Source organism: Pseudopodoces humilis, chromosome 6 (assembly GCF_049639895.1).
Source record: "Pseudopodoces humilis isolate 2021_Gansu_Grassland_sample_001 chromosome 6, ASM4963989v1, whole genome shotgun sequence".
NCBI classification, from domain to species: Eukaryota; Metazoa; Chordata; class Aves; order Passeriformes; family Paridae; genus Pseudopodoces; species Pseudopodoces humilis.
The window spans coordinates 2,086,229-2,104,586 of NC_142205.1; the positions used below are offsets into that span (position 1 = coordinate 2,086,229).

Consider the following 18,358-nt stretch of genomic DNA (forward strand, 5'->3'; position numbering starts at 1 on the left):
CCCCCCCCCACTTGCACCCCAAATGAGCAGCTTGGGGGAGGGGGCAGCACCCCCAGACCCCCCCACCAGGGCACAGGGACCCCCCCCCCACCTCCCACCCACCCCCCCTCCCCCCAAAAGCACACACAGCAGCTGTTAAATAAATTTTAATGCAAATTATTAGTGAATATTATTAATGAGGGGGAGGGGCCTGCCGGGGGGGTGGGGGTTGTGTCCCCCCCCCGGGTTAGAGGTGAGGGAAAGCAGAGCTGGGGGGGCTCTGTGTCCCCCCCGGGTTAAACCCTGAGCACCCACCCTGTGGTGGGGGAGGGGAACCCCCCTCCCCCCCCACTTTTTGGAGTTTAGCCCTGAGCCCCCCCCCAGAATGGGGAGGGGCAAAAATTCCAGTTTCTCCCCAAAAACAGAAGCTGGGAGCCCGCAGGGGGTCCATCCCCCCCCTGCCCCCCCCGTGTCCCCAGGTTCTGGGGGTCAGACCCGGGACTGGAGGGGTCTGGGGGGGTCGCGCTGGGGGGGCCCTGGGCTGCTGCTGCCGCTGCTGGAGGAGCTGGAGTGGGGGGGTTTTGGGGGACCCCCCCGACCCTTTAGGGTGCTGAGCCGGGCGTCGAGGGACAGCGTGCGGGGTCGGCCCCGGCGGGGGGGGCTGGGGCTGCGCAGGGGGGGCCCCTCAAACAGCGACAGCCACGGGGGGGGTCCCGGCGCACGGGGAGCCCCCCCGTGCCGGGTCAGGATGTCGGTCACCGCCGCGATGTCATCCGAGGGGTCAATAGCTGGGGAGGGGGGAAAAAGGGGGGTCACGGTGGGTCAGGGGTGTCCCCAGACCCTCCCCGGACCCCCCCCCCCGCTGCTGTGCCGTGGGGTGGGGGCTGTGAAAGCCCCCCCTACTACACCCAGTGCCCCCCCAGCTCCCCATGGACCCCCTCACTGGCGGTGTGGGGGTTTGGGGGTCCCTTCCTGCCCCCCCCAGTCCCCACGGCCATTCTGGGGGTGCTGTGGCGGTTTTGGGGGGGCTGTCTGGGGGTCCCCCCCGTGTCCCCCCCCCGTCACCTGTCGCTGTAGTAGGAGCTGAGCAGCGCCCGGATCTCGGCTGAGACATTCTCCTGCAGCAGGAGCCCCTCGCCCGGGGGGGTCCCGGGGGGGCCCGGCGGGGCTGGGGGGGTGCGGGAGGGGGGGGCGGCAGAGCGGCAGGAAAGAAACGTGGGGACAGAAATGGGGGGACAGAAATGGGGGGACAGAAATGGGGGGACAGAAATGGGGAGGGGGCACAGAGTGCGGGGGACAGCGAGAAGAGCAGCGTTAGGGAGCGAGCAGAGAGCAGAGAGGGGGAGACAGAGCAGAGCCCCCCCCCCCCAGCCCCCCCACCCCCCCGGCCCCACTCACCCGTCTGGTGGTAGAGGGAGCCCTGGGGGGGCAGCGGGGCCGGGGGGCGGCGCGGGGGGGGCTCCTCGATCCGCATCAGCTCCTCACAGCACTGCTTCCACTGGGCTGGGGGGACAGGGACAGAGCCCCCCCGGGACGGGGATTGAGCTGGGATGGGGGTCCCGTTGGATGGGGGGGGGGTCTCACGGGAATGGGGGTGCTCTCACGACTGGGGTCCCACTGCCTTGGGGGTCTTGGGGTGATGGGGGTCCCACAGGGATGGGGTACTGGCAGGGTGGGGGTCCCACAGGGATGGGGGTGTCCCACTTGTGGCCCTTTAACTGGGACAGCGTCCCACAGTGCTGGGAGGGCCCTTGGGAATGGGGGGATCCCACAGTGATGATGGGGGGATCCCACAGGGATGATGGGGGCAGATCCCACAGGGATGGGGGGGGGGAGATTCCCCAGGGATGGTGGGGGGGGGGGATCCCACAGGGATGATGGGGGGGTTCCCAAAGCTCTGGGGTAGGGGGTTTCGGGGGTCCCGGCTCACCCAAATCGTAGAGGTGCTGCCCGAAGGCTTCGAGCCAGCGCTGAGCCTCGGCCTCGCTCTCGGCCAGCAGCGCGTGTGTCACCTCCTCCCCGCCCAGCCGGTTGGTGACGGCCACCCCGGGGGGCTGCCCGCTGCCCCCCGACTCCACCGCGCGTACCCGCGTGTCCTGCGGCACCGGCACACCTTGGAGCCCCACAGCACCCAGAAACCCCAGAAACCACCCCAAGCCCCACACAGCCCCCCTTTCTCCCCTGCCCTGTCCCCTCCATCCCCCAAAGAGCACCCCCAGAGCCCCCCAGAGCCCCCAGGAGCCCCCCGGAGCCTCCCGTGTCCCCGTACCTTGGTGACAGCGATGGTGAGGGTGGGCTCCTGCCCTGCCTCGGCCTCGCCAGCGCTGCCGTAGCAGAGCAGCCCAGGGCCCCGCAGGACACAGAACAGGGGGGGCCCGCTCGGCCCCTCAGCCCCTGGAGCCTGTGCCGAGACCCCCGGAGCCGTCAGCACCCCGGGGTGAGCAGCCCCAGAGTCTGCGCCCGTCCCCAGCACACGGGTACCCCCAGCTCCATCCCCAGCAGTCCTGGTGGGCACGGGTGAGATCCTGGCCCCATCCCTGTCCCCATCCCTGTCCCCATCCCTGTCACTGTCCCTGTCCCATTCTCTTCCCAACCCATTCCCGTCCCTTGTACCTCTTCTTGTCCCTTCCCAGCTCCGTCCTACCCCTTGTGTCTGTCCCCATTCTTGTCCCCATCCATGTCACTGTCCCTGTCCTCCGTCTGACCACATCCCATGTCCACCTTTGTCCCCGTCCCTGTCCTGCTCTCATCCGTGTCCCCATTTCTCTGTCCATCCCCCCCATCTGTGTCCCCATCTCCATCCTTGTCCATCCCCATCGCTGTCCTTGTCCCTGTGCCTGCTCCCATCCCCATCCTGACCCCATTCCTGCCCCATCCTTGTCCTCACTCCCGTTCCCATCCCTGTCCCTGTCCCTGTCCCTGTCCTGCTCCCATCTTTGTCCCTGTCCCAGCCCTATCCCCATCCCTGTCCCTCTCTCCATTTCCATCCCTGTTCCCATCCCCTTCTCACACCTTTCTCCATCCTCACATCCCGATCCCAAATCCCAATCCCCCGTCACCTGCAGCTTCAGGGTCCCTGGTCCCACAGGGTTGTTAACCCAGCCCATCCCTCTATCCCATTCCTGATCCCATTCTCTCTATCCCATCCCTCCATCCCATCCCTATATCCCACTTTTCTACCCCATTTCTCTATCCCATCCCTCTCTCCCAATCCCATTCCCGATCCCAGTCCCAATCCCAATCCCGTTCCCGATCCCGTCCCTCACCTACAGCCGCAGTGTCCCCTTTACCACGGCAGTGTTAACACATCCCATCCCCAATCCCACCCCTCTCTCCCGATCCCAATCCCGATCCCGTTCCCATTCCCGATCCCGATCCCGTCCCTCACCTGCAGCCGCAGTGTCCCGGTGGCCGCGGGGGTGTCCACGCAGCTCGGCCTGGCCGCCAGGCGACAACACATGCGGCCATATAGGGGCACCCAGCAGGGGCTCTGCTCTGGGGGGACACGGGGACATGGACCCCAAACCCACCCCAAACCACATCAAACTGACCCCAAACCCACCCAAACCACCCCAAACCAACCCCAAACCACATCAAACTGACCCCAAACCCACCCCAAACCAACCCCAAACCCACCCAAACCACCCCAAACACACCCCAAACCCACCCCAAACTGACCCTAAACCACCCCAAACCCACCCCAAACCACCCCAAACCACCCCAAACCACCCCAAACCCACCCCAAACCACCCCAAACCCACCCCAAACCACCCCAAACCACCCCAAACCCACCCCAAACTGACCCTAAACCACCCCAAACCACCCCAAACCCACCCCAAACCACCCCAAACCCACCCCAAACCACCCCAGACCAACCCCAAACCACCCAAAACCCACCCCAAACCACATTAAACTGACCCCAAACCCACCCCAAACCACCCCAAACCCACCCCAAACCCACCCCAAACCACCCCCAACCCACCCCCAACCCACCCCAAACCCACCCCAAACCACCCCAAACCCACCCCAAACCACCCCAAACCACCCCAAACCACCCCAAACCCACCCCAAACCACCCCAAACCCACCCCAAACCCACCCCAAACCCACCCCAAACCGACCCTAAACCACCCCAAACCCACCCCAAACCAACCCTAAACCACCCCAAACCCACCCCAAACCCACCCCAAACCAACCCCAAACCCACCCCAAACCCACCCCAAACCACCCCAAACCCACCCAGCAGGGGCTCTGCTCTGGGGACACAGACCCCACACCCTTCCAGGACCCCAAAGATCCCCCTCAGGACCCCCAGACCGTCCCCACCTGTTCCAGCCCCATTGCCCATGTTACGGGGTACCATGGGATGCTGTGGAGTGATTTTGGGGTGTTATGGGGTACCATGGGGAGTTTTGGGGTGTTACAGGGTGCCATGGTGTGTTTTGGGGTACCATGGGGTGTTTTGGGGTGTTTTAGGGTGCCATGGGGTGTTTTGGGGTACCGTGGGGAGTTTTGGGGTGTTACAGGGTGCCATGGTGTGTTTTGGGGTACCGTGGGGTGTTTTGGGGTGTTTTAGGGTGCCATGGGGTGTTTTGGGGTACCGTGGGGAGTTTTGGGGTGTTACAGGGTGCCATGGTGTGTTTTGGGGTACCGTGGGGTGTTTTGGGGTGTTTTAGGGTGCCCTGGGGTGTTTTGGGGTACCATGGGGTGTTTTGGGATGCCATGGGGTGTTATGGGGTGTTTTGGGGTACCGTGGGGTGTTTTGGGGTACCATGGGGAGTTTTGGGGTGTTACAGGGTGCCATGGTGTGTTTTGGGGTACCATGGGGTGTTTTGGGGTGTTTTAGGGTGCCATGGGGAGTTTTGGGGTGTTTTGGGGCACCATGGGGAGTTTTGGGATGCCATGGGGTGTTATGGGGTGTTTTAGGGTGCCATGGGGAGTTTTGGGGTGTTTTGGGGCACCATGGGGAGTTTTGGGGTGCCCCCACTGACCGTCGGCGGCGATGACGAGGTCGTGGGTGCGGAACCCGTCGTGCACCTGGGCCAGGGACAGAGCGGCGTGGGCCAGGAGCTGGAACCGGGGACACCTGGGGACATGGGGGGGACATGGGGGGGGTCACGGGGGGCACAGGGACTGTGGGCCAGGACTGGGGACACTTGGGGACATGGCGGGGACATGGGGGGGTCACGGGGGGCACAGGGGCTGTGTGCCAGGACTGGAGATGCCTGTGGGGGATCAGGGGGGAAATTGAGGGGTCAGGGGGAGGGTGGGGGGGGTCTGGGGACACAGGGGGACACACACGGGGCACAGGGGGGGGACATGGGGGGCACATGGGGTACACAGCGGGGCACAAGGGGCACACAGGGGGGACATAGGGGGCACAGGGGACAACACAGGGCAGACATGGGGGACACGGGGGGCACAGGGGGGACAAGGGTGGCACACAAGGGGCACATGGGGGGCACACAAGGGGCTCATAGGAGACACGGGGGGCTCAGGGAGGAGATGGGGGGCAGACAAGGGGCACAAGGGGGGCACACAAGGGGCACATGGGGGGCACACAAGGGGCACATGGGGGGCACACAAGGGGCACATGGGGGACACGGGGGGCACACGGGGGGCACACAAGGGGCACACAGGGGGAAGTGGGGGGGACACAAGGGGCACATGGGGGGCACACAAGGGGCACATGGGGGACACGGGGGGCACAGGGGGGACATGGGGGGGGCACAGGGGGACATGGGGGGCACACAAGAGGAACATGGGGGGCACACAAGGGGCACATGGGGGACACGGGGGACACAGGAGGGGACATGGGGGGCACACAAGTGGCACATGGGGGGCACACAAGGGGCACATGGGGGACACGGGGGGCACACGGGGGGCACACAAGGGGCACACAGGGGGACATGGGGGGCACACAAGGGGCACATGGGGGGCACACAAGGGGCACATGGGGGGCACACAAGGGGCACATGGGGGACACGGGGGACACAGGAGGGACATGGGGGGCACACAAGAGGCACATGGGGGGCACACAAGAGGCACATGGGGGACACGGGGGACACACGGGGGGCACAGGGGGGCACACAGGGGGACGTGGGGGACACACAGAGGGGCACACAGGGGACATGGAGGGGACACAGGATGTACTCACGGGACACCGGGCGGTGGGCGCAGCAGTGCTCCCCCGCCCCCGGTTCCCGGGGGGCTGCCGGGCCCCCCCTCCATGGCCGCCCGTGCCCGGCGCCCCGAGGAGCGGCCCAGGGAGGTGCTGAGACGCGTGGCCAGCTTTTTGGGGGTGCTGCCCTGCGCCCCCCCGCCCGGCAGCCCCGCGCTGTACAGCTCCACCTTCAGCTCGAAATCGGGGCCCGCCTCCGAGCTGGGGGGGCACAGAGGGGTCAGAGCCGGCGGGGGACACCCCCACGGTCACCCCACGGATGCTGGGGACACGGTAAGGGGGTCCCAGAGGGGCGGGGATCCCTCGCAGGGGTGGGCAGGGGTCTCCCGAGGGGGGCAGGGGTGTCTGAGGGTCCCCAGGGAGGGCAGCGGTCACCCCCCGAAGCGATCAGAGGGGGGGTCAGGGGTCCCCTGGAGAGGGGGCAGGGGTCCCCAGGGGGGGTTTGGTGGTGGCAGGGGTCCCATGGGGGGTGTGGGGGTGACCAGGGGTCCCGTGGGAGGGATCAGGGGTCCCATGGGGGGTGGCAGGGGTCCCCTGGAGAGGGGGCAGGGGTCCCATGGGGGGGTGTGGGGGTGATATGGGGTCCCTGGGGGGTGGCAGGGGTCCCACGGGGGCGCATTGGGGTGCTCGGGGTCCCATGGAGAAGCTCAGGGGTCCCATGGGGGGATATAGGGGTGTGAAGGTGCCCGTAGGGGGGTGTCAGGGTCCCCCGGGAGGGGTGTGGGGTGCCGGGGGGGGGTCCCGTGCCCCCCACTCACAAGAGCACGGCGCCCTCGAAGCAGATGTCGGTGAGGGTCCGGTCCACCAGCACCGTGGGGGTGTCGTGGATCTCGGCCCCCACCTGCAGCAGCAGGAACACGGCACAGCGGTGCAGCTCTGGGGGGGCACCGCGGGGTCAGGGCGGGGGTCCCAGAGGGCGTCACGGGGAAAGGGGGCACCCCCGGCACCCCAAAACTCACCCCCCTTGTTCCTGAAGTACTCGGTGTCCTTCCACATCAGCGGGATGCGCAAATCTGGGGGGAAGAGGAGGGGGGTGAGACCCCCTGAGACACCCCCAGACCGCAAATGCGGTGTCCTGGGGGGGGGGCAAGCAGAGAAGATGGGGTTCCCCCTCCCCAAGGCCCCCCCGGGACCCCCCCATACCTGAGATGCAGACGGTGCCTCGGCACGGCACCCGCTCAGCCCCGCCGGCACCCGAGGGGCTGCGGGGGGGCGGGAGGGGGTCAGCAAAGCTCCCCCCGGGTTTTTGGGGTGCCCCCTGCCGCAGCTGCGCCCCTCTCGATTTCCCCATCCCCCCTCCCCCAAATTTCGGGGTGTCCCTCACTTGCTGCAGCCCCCGCAGGGTCTCATCCCACCCCTGCATTTTGGGGTTTCTCCCCCGCTGCCGTGTCCCCCTCGTGTCCCCCACAGGTTTTGGGGTGCACACACCCCCTATGGCGCCCTCAAACCCCTTCCTTAAGTTTTGGGGGACCCTCCCCACCCCACCACTCCCTCCATGGGGTACCCCCGAACCCCCCGCGTTTTGGGGTTCTCCAGTTTCGGGGCTCCATAGGGCGCCCTCCCCGGGATTTGGGGGGTCCCAACCATGCCCTCCCCCGGTTATTTTCGGGGTTCCTCACCGCCGGGCCCCCCTCAGCCGGGCCTCCTGGCGCCGCTGCAGCTCCCCCCCGGCCGCGACCACCCTGGCGTCGCACAGCACCAGGGTCTTGGTGGTCTCCAGCGCCTGCTCGGGCCGGCTGCAGGCGGGGAGGAGCCGCCGAGCCCCCTCCCGCACCCGCAGCGCCCGCTCCAGAGCCCGCTGCAGCTCCGGCTCCTGACAACGGGCACATTTCGGGGCTCAGGGGGTCCCCAAAACCCCTCCCGCACCCGCAGCGCCCGCTCCAGAGCCCGCTGCAGCTCCGGCTCCTGACAACGGGCACATTTCGGGGCTCAGGGGGTCCCCAAAACCCCTCCCGCACCCGCTGCAGCTCCGGCTCCTGACAACGGGCACATTTCGGGGCTCAGGGGGTCCCCAAAACCCCTCCCGCACCCACAGCAGCTCCAGCTCTTGACAGTGGGGACATTTGGAGGGTCAGGGGGTCCCCAAAACCCCTCCCGGACCCACAGCAGCTCCGGCTGCTCCCACATTTGGGGTTCAAGAGGGTCTGGGGGAAAATGTGGGGTTGGGGCACCTGCCGGGCCCGGGGGACCCAGGGAGCCCCCAACCCACACGCCCCCCGGGGGTCCCAGCCCTGCACACACACGGGGGGGTCCCACAGCGGTTTGGGGGGTCGCACGGTGGTTTGGGAGGTCCCACAGTGGTTTGGGGGGGTCCCCGAGCGGTTTGGGAGGTCCCAGAGCGGTTTGGGGGATCCCACAGCGGTTTGAGGGGTCCCACAGCGGTTTGAGGGGTCCCACAGCGGTTTGGGGGGTCCCACAGCGGTTTGAGGGGTCCCACAGCGGTTTGAGGGGTCCCACAGCGGTTTGGGGGTGTCCCACAGCAGTTTAGAGGGTCCCAGAGCTTTTTGGGGGTCCCGGCCGTGCATTTACCGTGCGTTATTTGGCTTTACCAAGCGCCCCACAAACACATCGGGTACCCCACAGATTTATCAGGAACCCCACGGACACATCATGAACCCCGCGGGGAATCCGTGAACCCCCAAAAGCGAACCGCGCACCCCAAAAACGCATCACGGACCCCACGGCACAGCCACGCACCCCACAGGTCCATCCTGCACCCCACGGGGGAACCAGGAGCCCCACAGATCCATCCTGCACCCCAAAAACCTCACCCCGCACCCCACAGATCCATCCTGCACCCCAAAAACCTCACCCCGCACCCCCCAGATCCATCCTGCACCCCAAAAACCTCACCCCGCACCCCACAGATCCATCCTGCACCCCAAAAACCTCACCCCGCACCCCACAGATCCATCCTGCACCCCAAAAACCTCACCCCGCACCCCACAGATCCATCCTGCACCCCAAAAACCTCACCCCGCACCCCACAGATCCATCCTGCACCCCACAACCGTGCCATGCACCCCACAGATTTACCACACCCGCCCCAAACTCCTCCTGCACCCCACGGATACCCCACGGATCCATCGCGCACCCCACAAACCCCCCGGATTCATCGAGCACCCCCAAATTTCCCAGCAGGCGCCCCCCCAACCGACCTTCCTGAGCCCCCCAGCTCCTTCCCGGTACCTCCTGCTCCTCCATCCCGATCCCGATCCCGATCCCGATCCCGATCCCGATCCCGCCCCTGTCCCCCCCCACCCCCTCCAGTGACGTCATCACCTATAAATAACCCCCCGCTGGAAACGGGGGGAGCGGGAGCCCCCCCCCAAATCCCCCCCTCTCGTGGTCTCGGGGGGCTCTTAAGGGGGTGAATCCCTTGGGATGAGAAGCGAATTCCATCTTCCCCAGGACCCCCGGGATCCCCCGGGACCCCCCGGGACCCCCCGATTTCCCGGGATCCGGGGTGGGGGTGGGGGTGGCCAGGGGGGGATCCCGGATTTGGAGTCGGGGGGGGGGGATCCCCCCAAAATTCCCACCTGGATGCTGGCGGCGATCTGGCGGATGTAGAGCATGTTGAGATCCTCCAGGATCCGCAGCCGGCGCCCCCCCCCCACCTCCACCGGGACCCCCGGGACCCCCCCAGCTATTTTGGGGGGTCCCCCCAAATCCCCCCAAGGGGGTCCCGCCGCATCCAGAGCTGGGGTGTAGGGGGGGGCGGGGTGGGGGGGGGCTGCGGGGAGAAAAGGGGTTTTTGATGGCTCTCCCCCGGGAATTCGGGGGGCTCCCCAAGGGTTGGGGCCCCTCCCTGGAATCTGGGGGAGGGGGCGTCCACGTGCCCACCCCAAATCGCCGCCCCCCGGCAGGGAACAAGGGGGGGACTGTGCGGGAAAGGGCAGCGGGGGCGGGGGGGACGGGAAAGGGGGGTTGGGATGAGGTGGGTTGGGTTTGGGGCGTGAGGAGGGGCGGATGAATTTGGGGGGCAGGAAGGGGAAGATTTGGGGTGAGGGGAGAGGGTATGGGGGCGGGCAAGGGAAGGGATGGGGTGCGGGGTTTGGGGTGCAGGGAGGGGATTTGGGGCAGGGAAGGAACGCAGGGTTTGGGGTGCAGGGAGGGGACTGGGTTTGGGGTGCAGGGTTTGGGCTAGAGGGAGGGGATTTGGGGCAGGGAGGGAATGCAGAGTTTGGGGTGTAGGGTTTGGGGTGCAGGGTTGGGGGATAAGGGGTCAGGGAAGGGGTGCAGGGGACAAGGTGGGGTGCAGAGGATGGGGTTTGGGGTGCAGGAATGGGGTGCGGGGAGGGGAGGGGGTGCAGGGACGGGATAATGGGGGCAGAATGGGGTGCGGGGTTTGGGATGCAGGGTTTGGGGTGCAGGGAGGAGATTAGGGGCAGGGAGGGAATGAAGGGTTTGGGGTGCGGGGTTTGGGGTGCAGGGAGGAAATGAAGGGTTTGGGGTGCGGGTTTGGGGTGCAGGGAGGGGATTTGGTTTGGGGTGCAGGGTTTGGGGTGCGGGGTTTGGGGTGCAGGGAGGGGATTGGGTTTGGGGTGCAGGGTTTGGGGTGTAGGGTTTGGGGTGCAGGGTTGGGGGTGCAGGGAGGGGATTTGGTTTGGGGTGCAGGGTTTGGGGTGTAGGGTTTGGGGTGCAGGGTTTGGGGTGCAGGGAGGGGATTTGGGGCAGGGAAGGAACGCAGGGTTTGGGGTGCAGGGAGGGGACTGGGTTTGGGGTGCAGGGTTTGGGCTAGAGGGAGGGGATTTGGGGCAGGGAGGGAATGCAGAGTTTGGGGTGTAGGGTTTGGGGTGCAGGGTTGGGGGATAAGGGGTCAGGGAAGGGGTGCAGGGGACAAGGTGGGGTGCAGAGGATGGGGTTTGGGGTGCAGGAATGGGGTGCGGGGAGGGGAGGAGGTGCAGGGACGGGATAATGGGGGCAGAATGGGGTGCGGGGTTTGGGATGCAGGGTTTGGGGTGCAGGGAGGAGATTAGGGGCAGGGAGGGAATGAAGGGTTTGGGGTGCGGGGTTTGGGGTGCAGGGAGGAAATGAAGGGTTTGGGGTGCGGGTTTGGGGTGCAGGGAGGGGATTTGGTTTGGGGTGCAGGGTTTGGGGTGCGGGGTTTGGGGTGCAGGGAGGGGATTGGGTTTGGGGTGCAGGGTTTGGGGTGTAGGGTTTGGGGTGCAGGGTTGGGGGTGCAGGGAGGGGATTTGGTTTGGGGTGCAGGGTTTGGGGTGTAGGGCTTGGCGTGCAGGGTTTGGGGTGCAGGGAGGGGATTTGGTTTGGGGTGCAGGGTTTGGGGTGCAGGGTTTGGGGTGCAGGGTTTGGGGTGCAGGGTTTGGGGTGCAGGGCACCAGAGAAGGGGAGGAGAAAATGCGGTGCAGGAGACAAGATGGAGTGTGGGGATGGGAAAAGAGGGGCAGGGTTTGGGGGGCAGGGAAGGGATTAGGGGTGCAGGGGAGTGGAGCCCAGCTGGGGGGCGGGCAGAGGGTGCACAGGGGAAGGGGTTCCAGGGTTTGGGGTGCTGGGGACGGGGGACAGGACAAGGGGTACAGGCAGAGGACGGGGTGCAGAGTCTGGGGGTACCGGGGACGGAAAAAGGGGTGCGGGGAGCGGGGGACACCACAGCCCGGGGGTGCGGAACGGGGCTCCGGGAACGGCACTGGAGGAGGCGGGGGAGGAGGAGACGGGGAACGGACGGACACCGGGACCCCTTCACCCCCCACCCCGCCCCCCGCGCCCCCCACCCCTCGGTGCGGCGCTGCCCCCCCCCCCCCCACCCCCCCCCCCCCCCCCCCCCCCCCCCCCCCCCCATTTCCGGTACCTCCGGCCGCTCCCGCACCGCCGCGATCGCGCACAGGAAGCGGCGGGCGGCCCCGCCCCCTGTCCCGCCCCCTGTCCCCCATTCCCCGTGTCCCCCCCCTTCCCCCCCTTCTCCCAGGAGCCGCCTCCGTGTCCCCCCCGCCCCCCCCGCGGGGCTCCGGGACACCGGGAATGGGCGGGGGGCGCCCCCTGCTGGGGGGAAAGCGAGGTGCGGGGGGGGGTGTGTGAGACCCCGGGGCACCGGGACCGCCCCAACCGAACCGAACCGGAGCTCCGGTGTGTACCGGGGTTTGGGTCTGGGACACCCCCTCGAGTGAACCGAGGCTGCTCCGGGTGCACCGGGACCTCCCCCGGGAGCTCCGCGATGCTCTCAAATGCCCCGGAACGACCCCCAAAGTGCACCAGGACCCCTCAGAGTGCGCCAAGGCACGCCCGAGTGGATCGGGAGCCCCCCCAAGTGAACCCCGACCTGCCAAGTGCGGTTGGTACTGAAAGACGGGGACCCCCCCCGTATCCACTTGGACCCCCAAAAGTGCTCCAGGAACCCTCAAAATGCACCAGATACACCCCAGGATGCACCGGACCCCCCCAAATTCACCGGGACCCCCCTCCCAATGTGCATCAGGCTCCCCAAGGGCACCGGAGCCCCCCGAGTTTGGGTGTAGCAGGTGAACTGGGACCCCCCCCCAGTCCGCCAGGACCCCTCAGTGGGCAGCTGGGACCGGGTGAAATGGTCCCCCGGGGACCGGGACCCCCCAAAATACAGCCGGTACTGGCTGAACTGGGAACCCCGGTATCCACCAAGACCCCCCCCCGGGGACCGAGACCCCCCAAAATACAGCCGGTACTGGCTGAACTGGGAACCCCGGTATCCACCAGGACCCCACCCGGCGACCGGGTACTGGGACCCCTTTAAAGATGCCAGGACCCCACCCACACCCACTGGGTACCCCAAGACCCCCAGGTGAACCAGGACCCCCCCTCCCCGACCTCCAGTCCCTCCCAGTCCCTCCCAGTCCCCGTCGGGTGCCGGGGGCGCGGGCGATTCCCGCTGTACCGGATCCCACCGGAATTCCCAGTTGGGCCGGGGCAGCGGGACGGGCCGGGGGGGGCCCGGGGGGCAGGGAGCGGTCGCGGCCGCCCCCGTGGCTTCTTGCCCGGGCTGATCCCGCTGTTCCCGGTGTTCCCGTACCTGCGAGGCCGGGACCGGAGGGCAGCAGCGGCCCCGGCGCAGTTCCATGTCCAGCGATGACCCCCGAGCCACCGTGGAGCCGCTGCGCTCGTCCCGCCGGAACATGGGAGGGGGTCCCGGGGGGTCCCGGGGGGTCCCGGAGGGTCCGGAAGGTCCGAAGGGTTCAGAGGTTTCTGGAGGGTTCTTGGGGGATCCCGGGGTCCGGAGATTCCCGAGGGGTCCGGGAAGTCCCGGGGGGTCCCGGAGTCCCGGGGAGCCGCAGCTTTGTGTGGGGGTCCCGGTGTTCCCGGTGTTCCCGGTGTTCCCGGTCCTCTGGAGCCTTCCGAGGGATCCCGGGGGAGCCCCACGGGGTCCCGGAGCTTTCGGGGGGTTCCCGAGGATGTCCCGGCGCTCCGGGATGGGGGAGCCAAAGGAATCCCAGAGTTCGGGGCCGCTCCCTGGAGCCCCCCCGGGTTCGGGCGCACCTGGAACAGGTGGGAAACACCGGGATGGACGCACGGGGAGATCCCGGCTCGCCTCTCCCGGCCCCGCAGAGCTCCGGGATCCCGCGGGGAGGGGAGGGGAGGGGGCGGCGGTGGCGATCGGTGCCGGCGGCTCCTGGCACGGGCGGGACAATGGCCCGGGACAGCGGCAGCTGCGGGCGAGGGGCGGGGGGGGTCTCCGTGTGTGACATCCCCGTGTGTGACATCCCCGTGTGTGACATCTGTGTGTGACATCTGTGTGTCCCCAGCGGGAATCCCGAAATCCCGGAGCCACGGGGGTGGGAAGGGCCCTTTGGAGATGTCACCTGGCGAGAGGTGACACCCGGCAGGGTGAGCTGTCCCCGCGTTTGTCCTTTCCGTGGGGAGCAGCAGCTCTGCCCCGGGCTGGGCCGGGGTTTGTGTTTAGTTCGTGGCCAAATCCTGCCCTGGGCACCGTGGGGACATCCCGGGAAGAGATTTTTGTGGGGCCGGATGGGGTTTCTGTGGGGCTGGATGGGTTTTTGTGTGGATCAATGGGTTTTTGTGTGGATCAATGGGTTTTTTTGGGGCTGGATGGGTTTTTGTGGGGATCAATGGGGATTTTGTGGGGATCAATGGGTTTTTGTGTGGATCAATGAGGTTTTTGTGGGGCTGGAGGGGTTTTTGTGTGGAGGGAGGGGATTTTTGTGGGGCTGGAGGGGTTTTGGTGGGGACCAATGGGTTTCTGTGGGGCTGGATGGGGTTTTTGTGGGGATCAATGGGTTTTTGTGTGGATCAATGGGTTTTTGTGGGGATCAATGGGTTTTTGTGGGGCTGGATGGGTTTTTGTGGGGCTGGATGGGGTTTTTGTGGGGATCAATGGGTTTTTGTGGGGCTGGATGGGTTTTTGTGTGGATCAATGGGTTTTTGTGGGGATCAATGGGTTTTTGTGGGGATCAATGGGTTTTTGTGGGGCTGGATGGGGTTTCTGTGGGGCTGGATGGGGTTTTTGTGGGGATCAATGGGTTTTTGTGGGGATCAATGGGTTTTTGTGGGGCTGGATGGGGTTTTTGTGGGGCTGGATGGGTTTTTGTGGGGCTGGATGGGTTTTTGTGGGGATCAATGGGTTTTTGTGGGGCTGGATGGGGTTTTTGTGTGGATCAATGGGGTTTTTGTGGGGCTGGATGGGTTTTTGTGAGGCTGGATGGGTTTTTTTGGGGCTGGATGGGTTTTTGTGGGGATCAATGGGGATTTTTTGGGGCTGGATGGGGTTTTTGTGGGGATCAATGGGTTTTTGTGAGGCTGGATGGGTTTTTGTGTGGATGGATGGGGTTTTTGTGGGGATCAATGGGATTTTTTTGTGGATGGATGGTATCCGCTCTCAGATGAGAGATTTCCGTGAATGTTTGAGATATTTGGGTGAGTATTTGAGGGTTTTGTGTGGATATTTGGGATTATTTGTGTGGATTGATTAAGTACTCCCTCAGTCTTCCCTCCGGACAAACCAGACCCAGGTCCCTCAGTCTGGGAACAGCTCCAGACCCCAAATCACCCCCAAATCACCCCCAAATCAGGCCCTCTCCAGGAGCCCCAGGTCTCTCTGGTCCCGAGGAGCCCAGAGCTGGAGCAGCACTCCAGAACTGCCTCACCTGGGGCGGGTGAGGTGAGCTGAGGGGCAGGATCACCCCCTGACCCTCCGGCACTGCCCTTCGCGGTATCCCCCGGGATTCCATCGCCCGCAGGACCCGCGGCTGGGCAGGAACGGCTCCCCAGGACCCCACAGCTCGCACCTGTGTGAGTTCACACCCGAGTTCACACCCGAGTTCACAAACCTACCCCGGGCGGTCCAAAATCACCCGCGGCTCCAGTTTCCCCCCGGGACAGAGCACAACCTACCCGCTTCAAACATGGCGGCCGTGGCGTCACCCGCCGCGGATAACGGGCGGAAGTGAGTCCGGGGGAAGCGAGTCCGGGCGGAAGCGAGTCCGGGCGGAAGCGGGTCCGGGCGGAAGCGAATCCGGGCGGAAGCGAATCCGGGCGGAAGTGGGTCCGCTCCGAATTGGGTCCCCCGCAGCCGGATGCGCAGGGCCTGGCGGAGCGGCGGGATGGAGGCCGCCGGTCACGGTGAGAGGCCGCGGGGCCGCGCAGGGTCCATGGGGCCTGCGGGGTCGCTCCCCGGCGGGGTAGGGCCCGCAGGGACCCCTCGCTGACCTTGTGTCCCCCCTCACAGGGCAGGAGGCCGAGGCAGGCGGCCATGGCGGCCACAAGAAGAAACACAAGAAGCACAAGAAAAAACACAAGAAGCGGCACCACCACGAGGCGGGGCCGCCCCCGGGTCCCGAACCCCCTCGGCAGCCCCGGCTGCGGCTCCGTATTAAGCTGGGAGGGCAGATCCTGGGCACCAAGAGGTGAGGAGGGAGCTGGGGGGCAGATCCCGAGCAGCAAAATGTGGGAAGAGGAGGTGGGAGGTTGAGCCGGGGGTGTTTCCGTGTGTCCCCCTAACCGAGACTCTCCACCCCGACCTCACCAGCGTCCCTAAACTCCTCTCTCTTCCCCTACAGCGTCCCCACGTTCACGGTGGTCCCCGAAGGGCCGCACTCGCCGTCCCCCTCCCCACTGCTGGGAGGCGACGAGGAGGAGCCCAGCGAGGGGGTCCCCATCGAGCAGTACCGGGCCTGGCTGGGTGAGCAGGGGGGGCTCACGGGGGGCTCTGGGGAGGGCGGGGGAAGCTCAGAGTGGCGGGGAGGGGGTGCTCTAGTGATCCCAGGGCGGTGGGACCCCCACCCTCTGTGACTGTTGCCATCTCGGCCACCCCCCCCAGATGAGGACAGCAACCTGGCTCCCTCCCCACTGCCCGAGCTGGACCCCGAGAGCTGCTTCCCCCCCCGTGAGGAGGAGGAGGAGGAGGAAGAGGAGGAGGAAGAGGAGGAGGAGGAGCGGCGCTGGCTGGCGGCCCTCGAGAGGGGGGAGCTGGACGACAACGGCGACATCAAGAGGGAGGTGGACGAGTCCCTCCTGACAGCCCGGCAGGTCAGGGGGCACGGGGGGCAAGGCTGAGGGGTCTGTGGGGGCTGTGGAGCTGCTGGCACAGGGCTGGGAGGGGGCTGGAGACACTGGGGTGCTCCAAAAGGGAGCTGGGCTGATGGGGGAGCCTCACAGCCGCTGGGCCGTGACTGAGAGGATCTGCAAGGGCTGCAGAGACCCCAGAACTACTGCGGGGCTCAGTTGGAGCCCTTGTGGAGCCCTGGAAGTGGTGGAGAGCCAGGCTGGATCCCCGAGTTGGGGATGGAGAGCGGTGTGGGTCTCCCAGACCCCCCCTGACGCCCCGCCGTGCCCCCGCAGCGCGCGCTGCTGCACAAGCAGCAGAGCCAGCCCCTGCTGCAGCTGCCCATGGGCGCCAAGGCCAAGGAGGTGACGGAGGAGATGCGGGAGAAGCGGGAGGAGCGGGCGCGGCGCCGGCGGCTCCAGGCCGCCCGCAAGGCCGAGGAGAGCAAGAACCAAACCATCGAGCGCCTGACGCGCACGCACAAGGCCAAGGTGAGGGCCCTGCGCGAGCGCCGCGCCCGCCCCGCGCCCTGCCCCGTCGTGCACTACCGCAGCGCCGCCGACGGCGTCACCGTGTCCTTCCCCGCCGGGCTGCCGCTGCCGCTGCCCGCCGCCGCCGCCCCGCCCGTGCCCCCCGCCCAGCCCTGCGCCGTGCCCGGCTGCACCAACCCCAAACGTTACAGCTGCGCCCGCACCGGGCGCCCGCTCTGCAGCCTGGGCTGCTACCAGCGCAACCTGCAGCTGCTGCAGAGCCAGGGGTGACCCCCCTCCCGGAGGGGGCTGCGGGGCTCTCTCCGAGGGTTAGAGACCCTCTCCAGGGGATACAGACCCTCTCGGGGGGGCCACGGATCCTCTGCCGTGGATGCAAAGGGCCAGATCACCAGCCCGTATGGGGAACTACAGAGGGGTCTGGATCATCCACATGGACACTGAGGGCCAGAAGAGGAATCTGTGGCTCTCCACTGTGGACTCGGAGGGTTGTGGGGAGCTCCAGATCTTCCACGTGGACCCAAAGGGCCAGAACAGGGCACTTCAAACCCTCTGCTGCGGACACAGAGGCTCTGGGCGTTCCACGTGGACACAAAGGGATCCGGATGGCTGCAGTTCCTTATGGACACCAATGGATATGGCCAGCCGGGATGTGCAGCTCCAGAGGGCTCCAGCCTCTCCACCGTGGACACAGAGGCTTGGGGACGCCGTCAGGGGCTGAGGGGGGTCCTGAGGGGATAAAGAGGTCCCCGGAAAGGACGGGTCCTGCTGTCACGAAGCTGATTAAAGGCTGTTGTTGAAGGAGCCGTGTGTGGGCCTGCTGGGATGGGGAGGAAACGCGACCCTGCGGGAGCGCTGTGGTACAGTCCGAAACCCCCCGGAAGCACTATGGTACATACACCCCCCCCCTGCCCCGGCAGAGCTGTGGAACAGTCCAACTCCCCCCCACCCCCAGTGCGTTATGGTCAGTCCCGCCGACCCGGGAGGCGGGGCGCTCTCCGGCAGCGCCCATTGGCTGGGGCCCTGCCCGGCGGAGAGCAGCGGCGCTGATTGGTCGGACGCTTTGCCAATCAGACGAACGAAGCGATGCTTGCTCGCCAATTGGTCGCACTGTGCCGAGTGCCCACCCCAGGGCGGGCCGGGGGCCGCGCCCTCTGTCGAGTTCGGGGCTGAGCTCCCATTGGAAAGTGAAGCTGTCCATCAGCATTTGAGGGCGGTGCTGTGT

At 66.7% G+C, this 18,358-nt stretch overlaps 2 protein-coding genes across 2 annotated transcripts; one reads left to right on the forward strand and one right to left on the reverse strand.

The window, feature by feature from the left end:
• Positions 1–130: 130 nt before the first annotated feature.
• RTKN (rhotekin) lies at positions 131–13,651 on the reverse strand. Its single transcript, XM_088057015.1, has 12 exons — positions 13,160–13,651; positions 7,779–7,972; positions 7,303–7,361; positions 7,119–7,172; positions 6,918–7,035; positions 6,136–6,360; positions 4,970–5,064; positions 3,368–3,474; positions 2,249–2,380; positions 1,910–2,075; positions 1,378–1,482; positions 131–767 (listed from the first exon to the last, which is right to left on the reverse strand). The coding sequence occupies exons 1-12, from the start codon at positions 13,262–13,264 to the stop codon at positions 469–471; spliced, it is 1,659 nt and encodes a 552-aa protein (XP_087913141.1). The 5' UTR covers positions 13,265–13,651; the 3' UTR covers positions 131–468.
• A 1,982-nt stretch (positions 13,652–15,633) lies between these two features.
• Positions 15,634–17,937, forward strand: INO80B (INO80 complex subunit B). The gene is made up of 5 exons (XM_014260189.2): positions 15,634–15,723; positions 15,830–16,007; positions 16,161–16,282; positions 16,421–16,629; positions 16,942–17,937. Exons 1-5 carry the CDS (start codon positions 15,678–15,680, stop codon positions 17,404–17,406), a joined length of 1,020 nt encoding a protein of 339 aa, XP_014115664.1. The 5' UTR covers positions 15,634–15,677; the 3' UTR covers positions 17,407–17,937.
• Positions 17,938–18,358: the final 421 nt, after the last annotated feature.

Coding starts and splice junctions, on each gene's coding strand:
- RTKN (XM_088057015.1), bottom strand. CDS start 13,264: ATGTTCCGGCGGGACGAGCGCAGCGGCTCCACGGTGGCTCGGGGGTCA. Junction 7,973..13,159: donor CTCCGGTCCCGGCCTCGCAG/GTACGGGAACAC, acceptor GCCCGTTGTCAG/GAGCCGGAGCTGCAGCGGGC. Junction 7,036..7,118: donor GTACTTCAGGAACAAGGGGG/GTGAGTTTTGGG, acceptor GTGCCCCCCCAG/AGCTGCACCGCTGTGCCGTG.
- INO80B (XM_014260189.2), top strand. CDS start 15,678: ATGCGCAGGGCCTGGCGGAGCGGCGGGATGGAGGCCGCCGGTCACG. Junction 16,008..16,160: donor CAGATCCTGGGCACCAAGAG/GTGAGGAGGGAG, acceptor CTTCCCCTACAG/CGTCCCCACGTTCACGGTGG. Junction 16,630..16,941: donor CCCTCCTGACAGCCCGGCAG/GTCAGGGGGCAC, acceptor GTGCCCCCGCAG/CGCGCGCTGCTGCACAAGCA.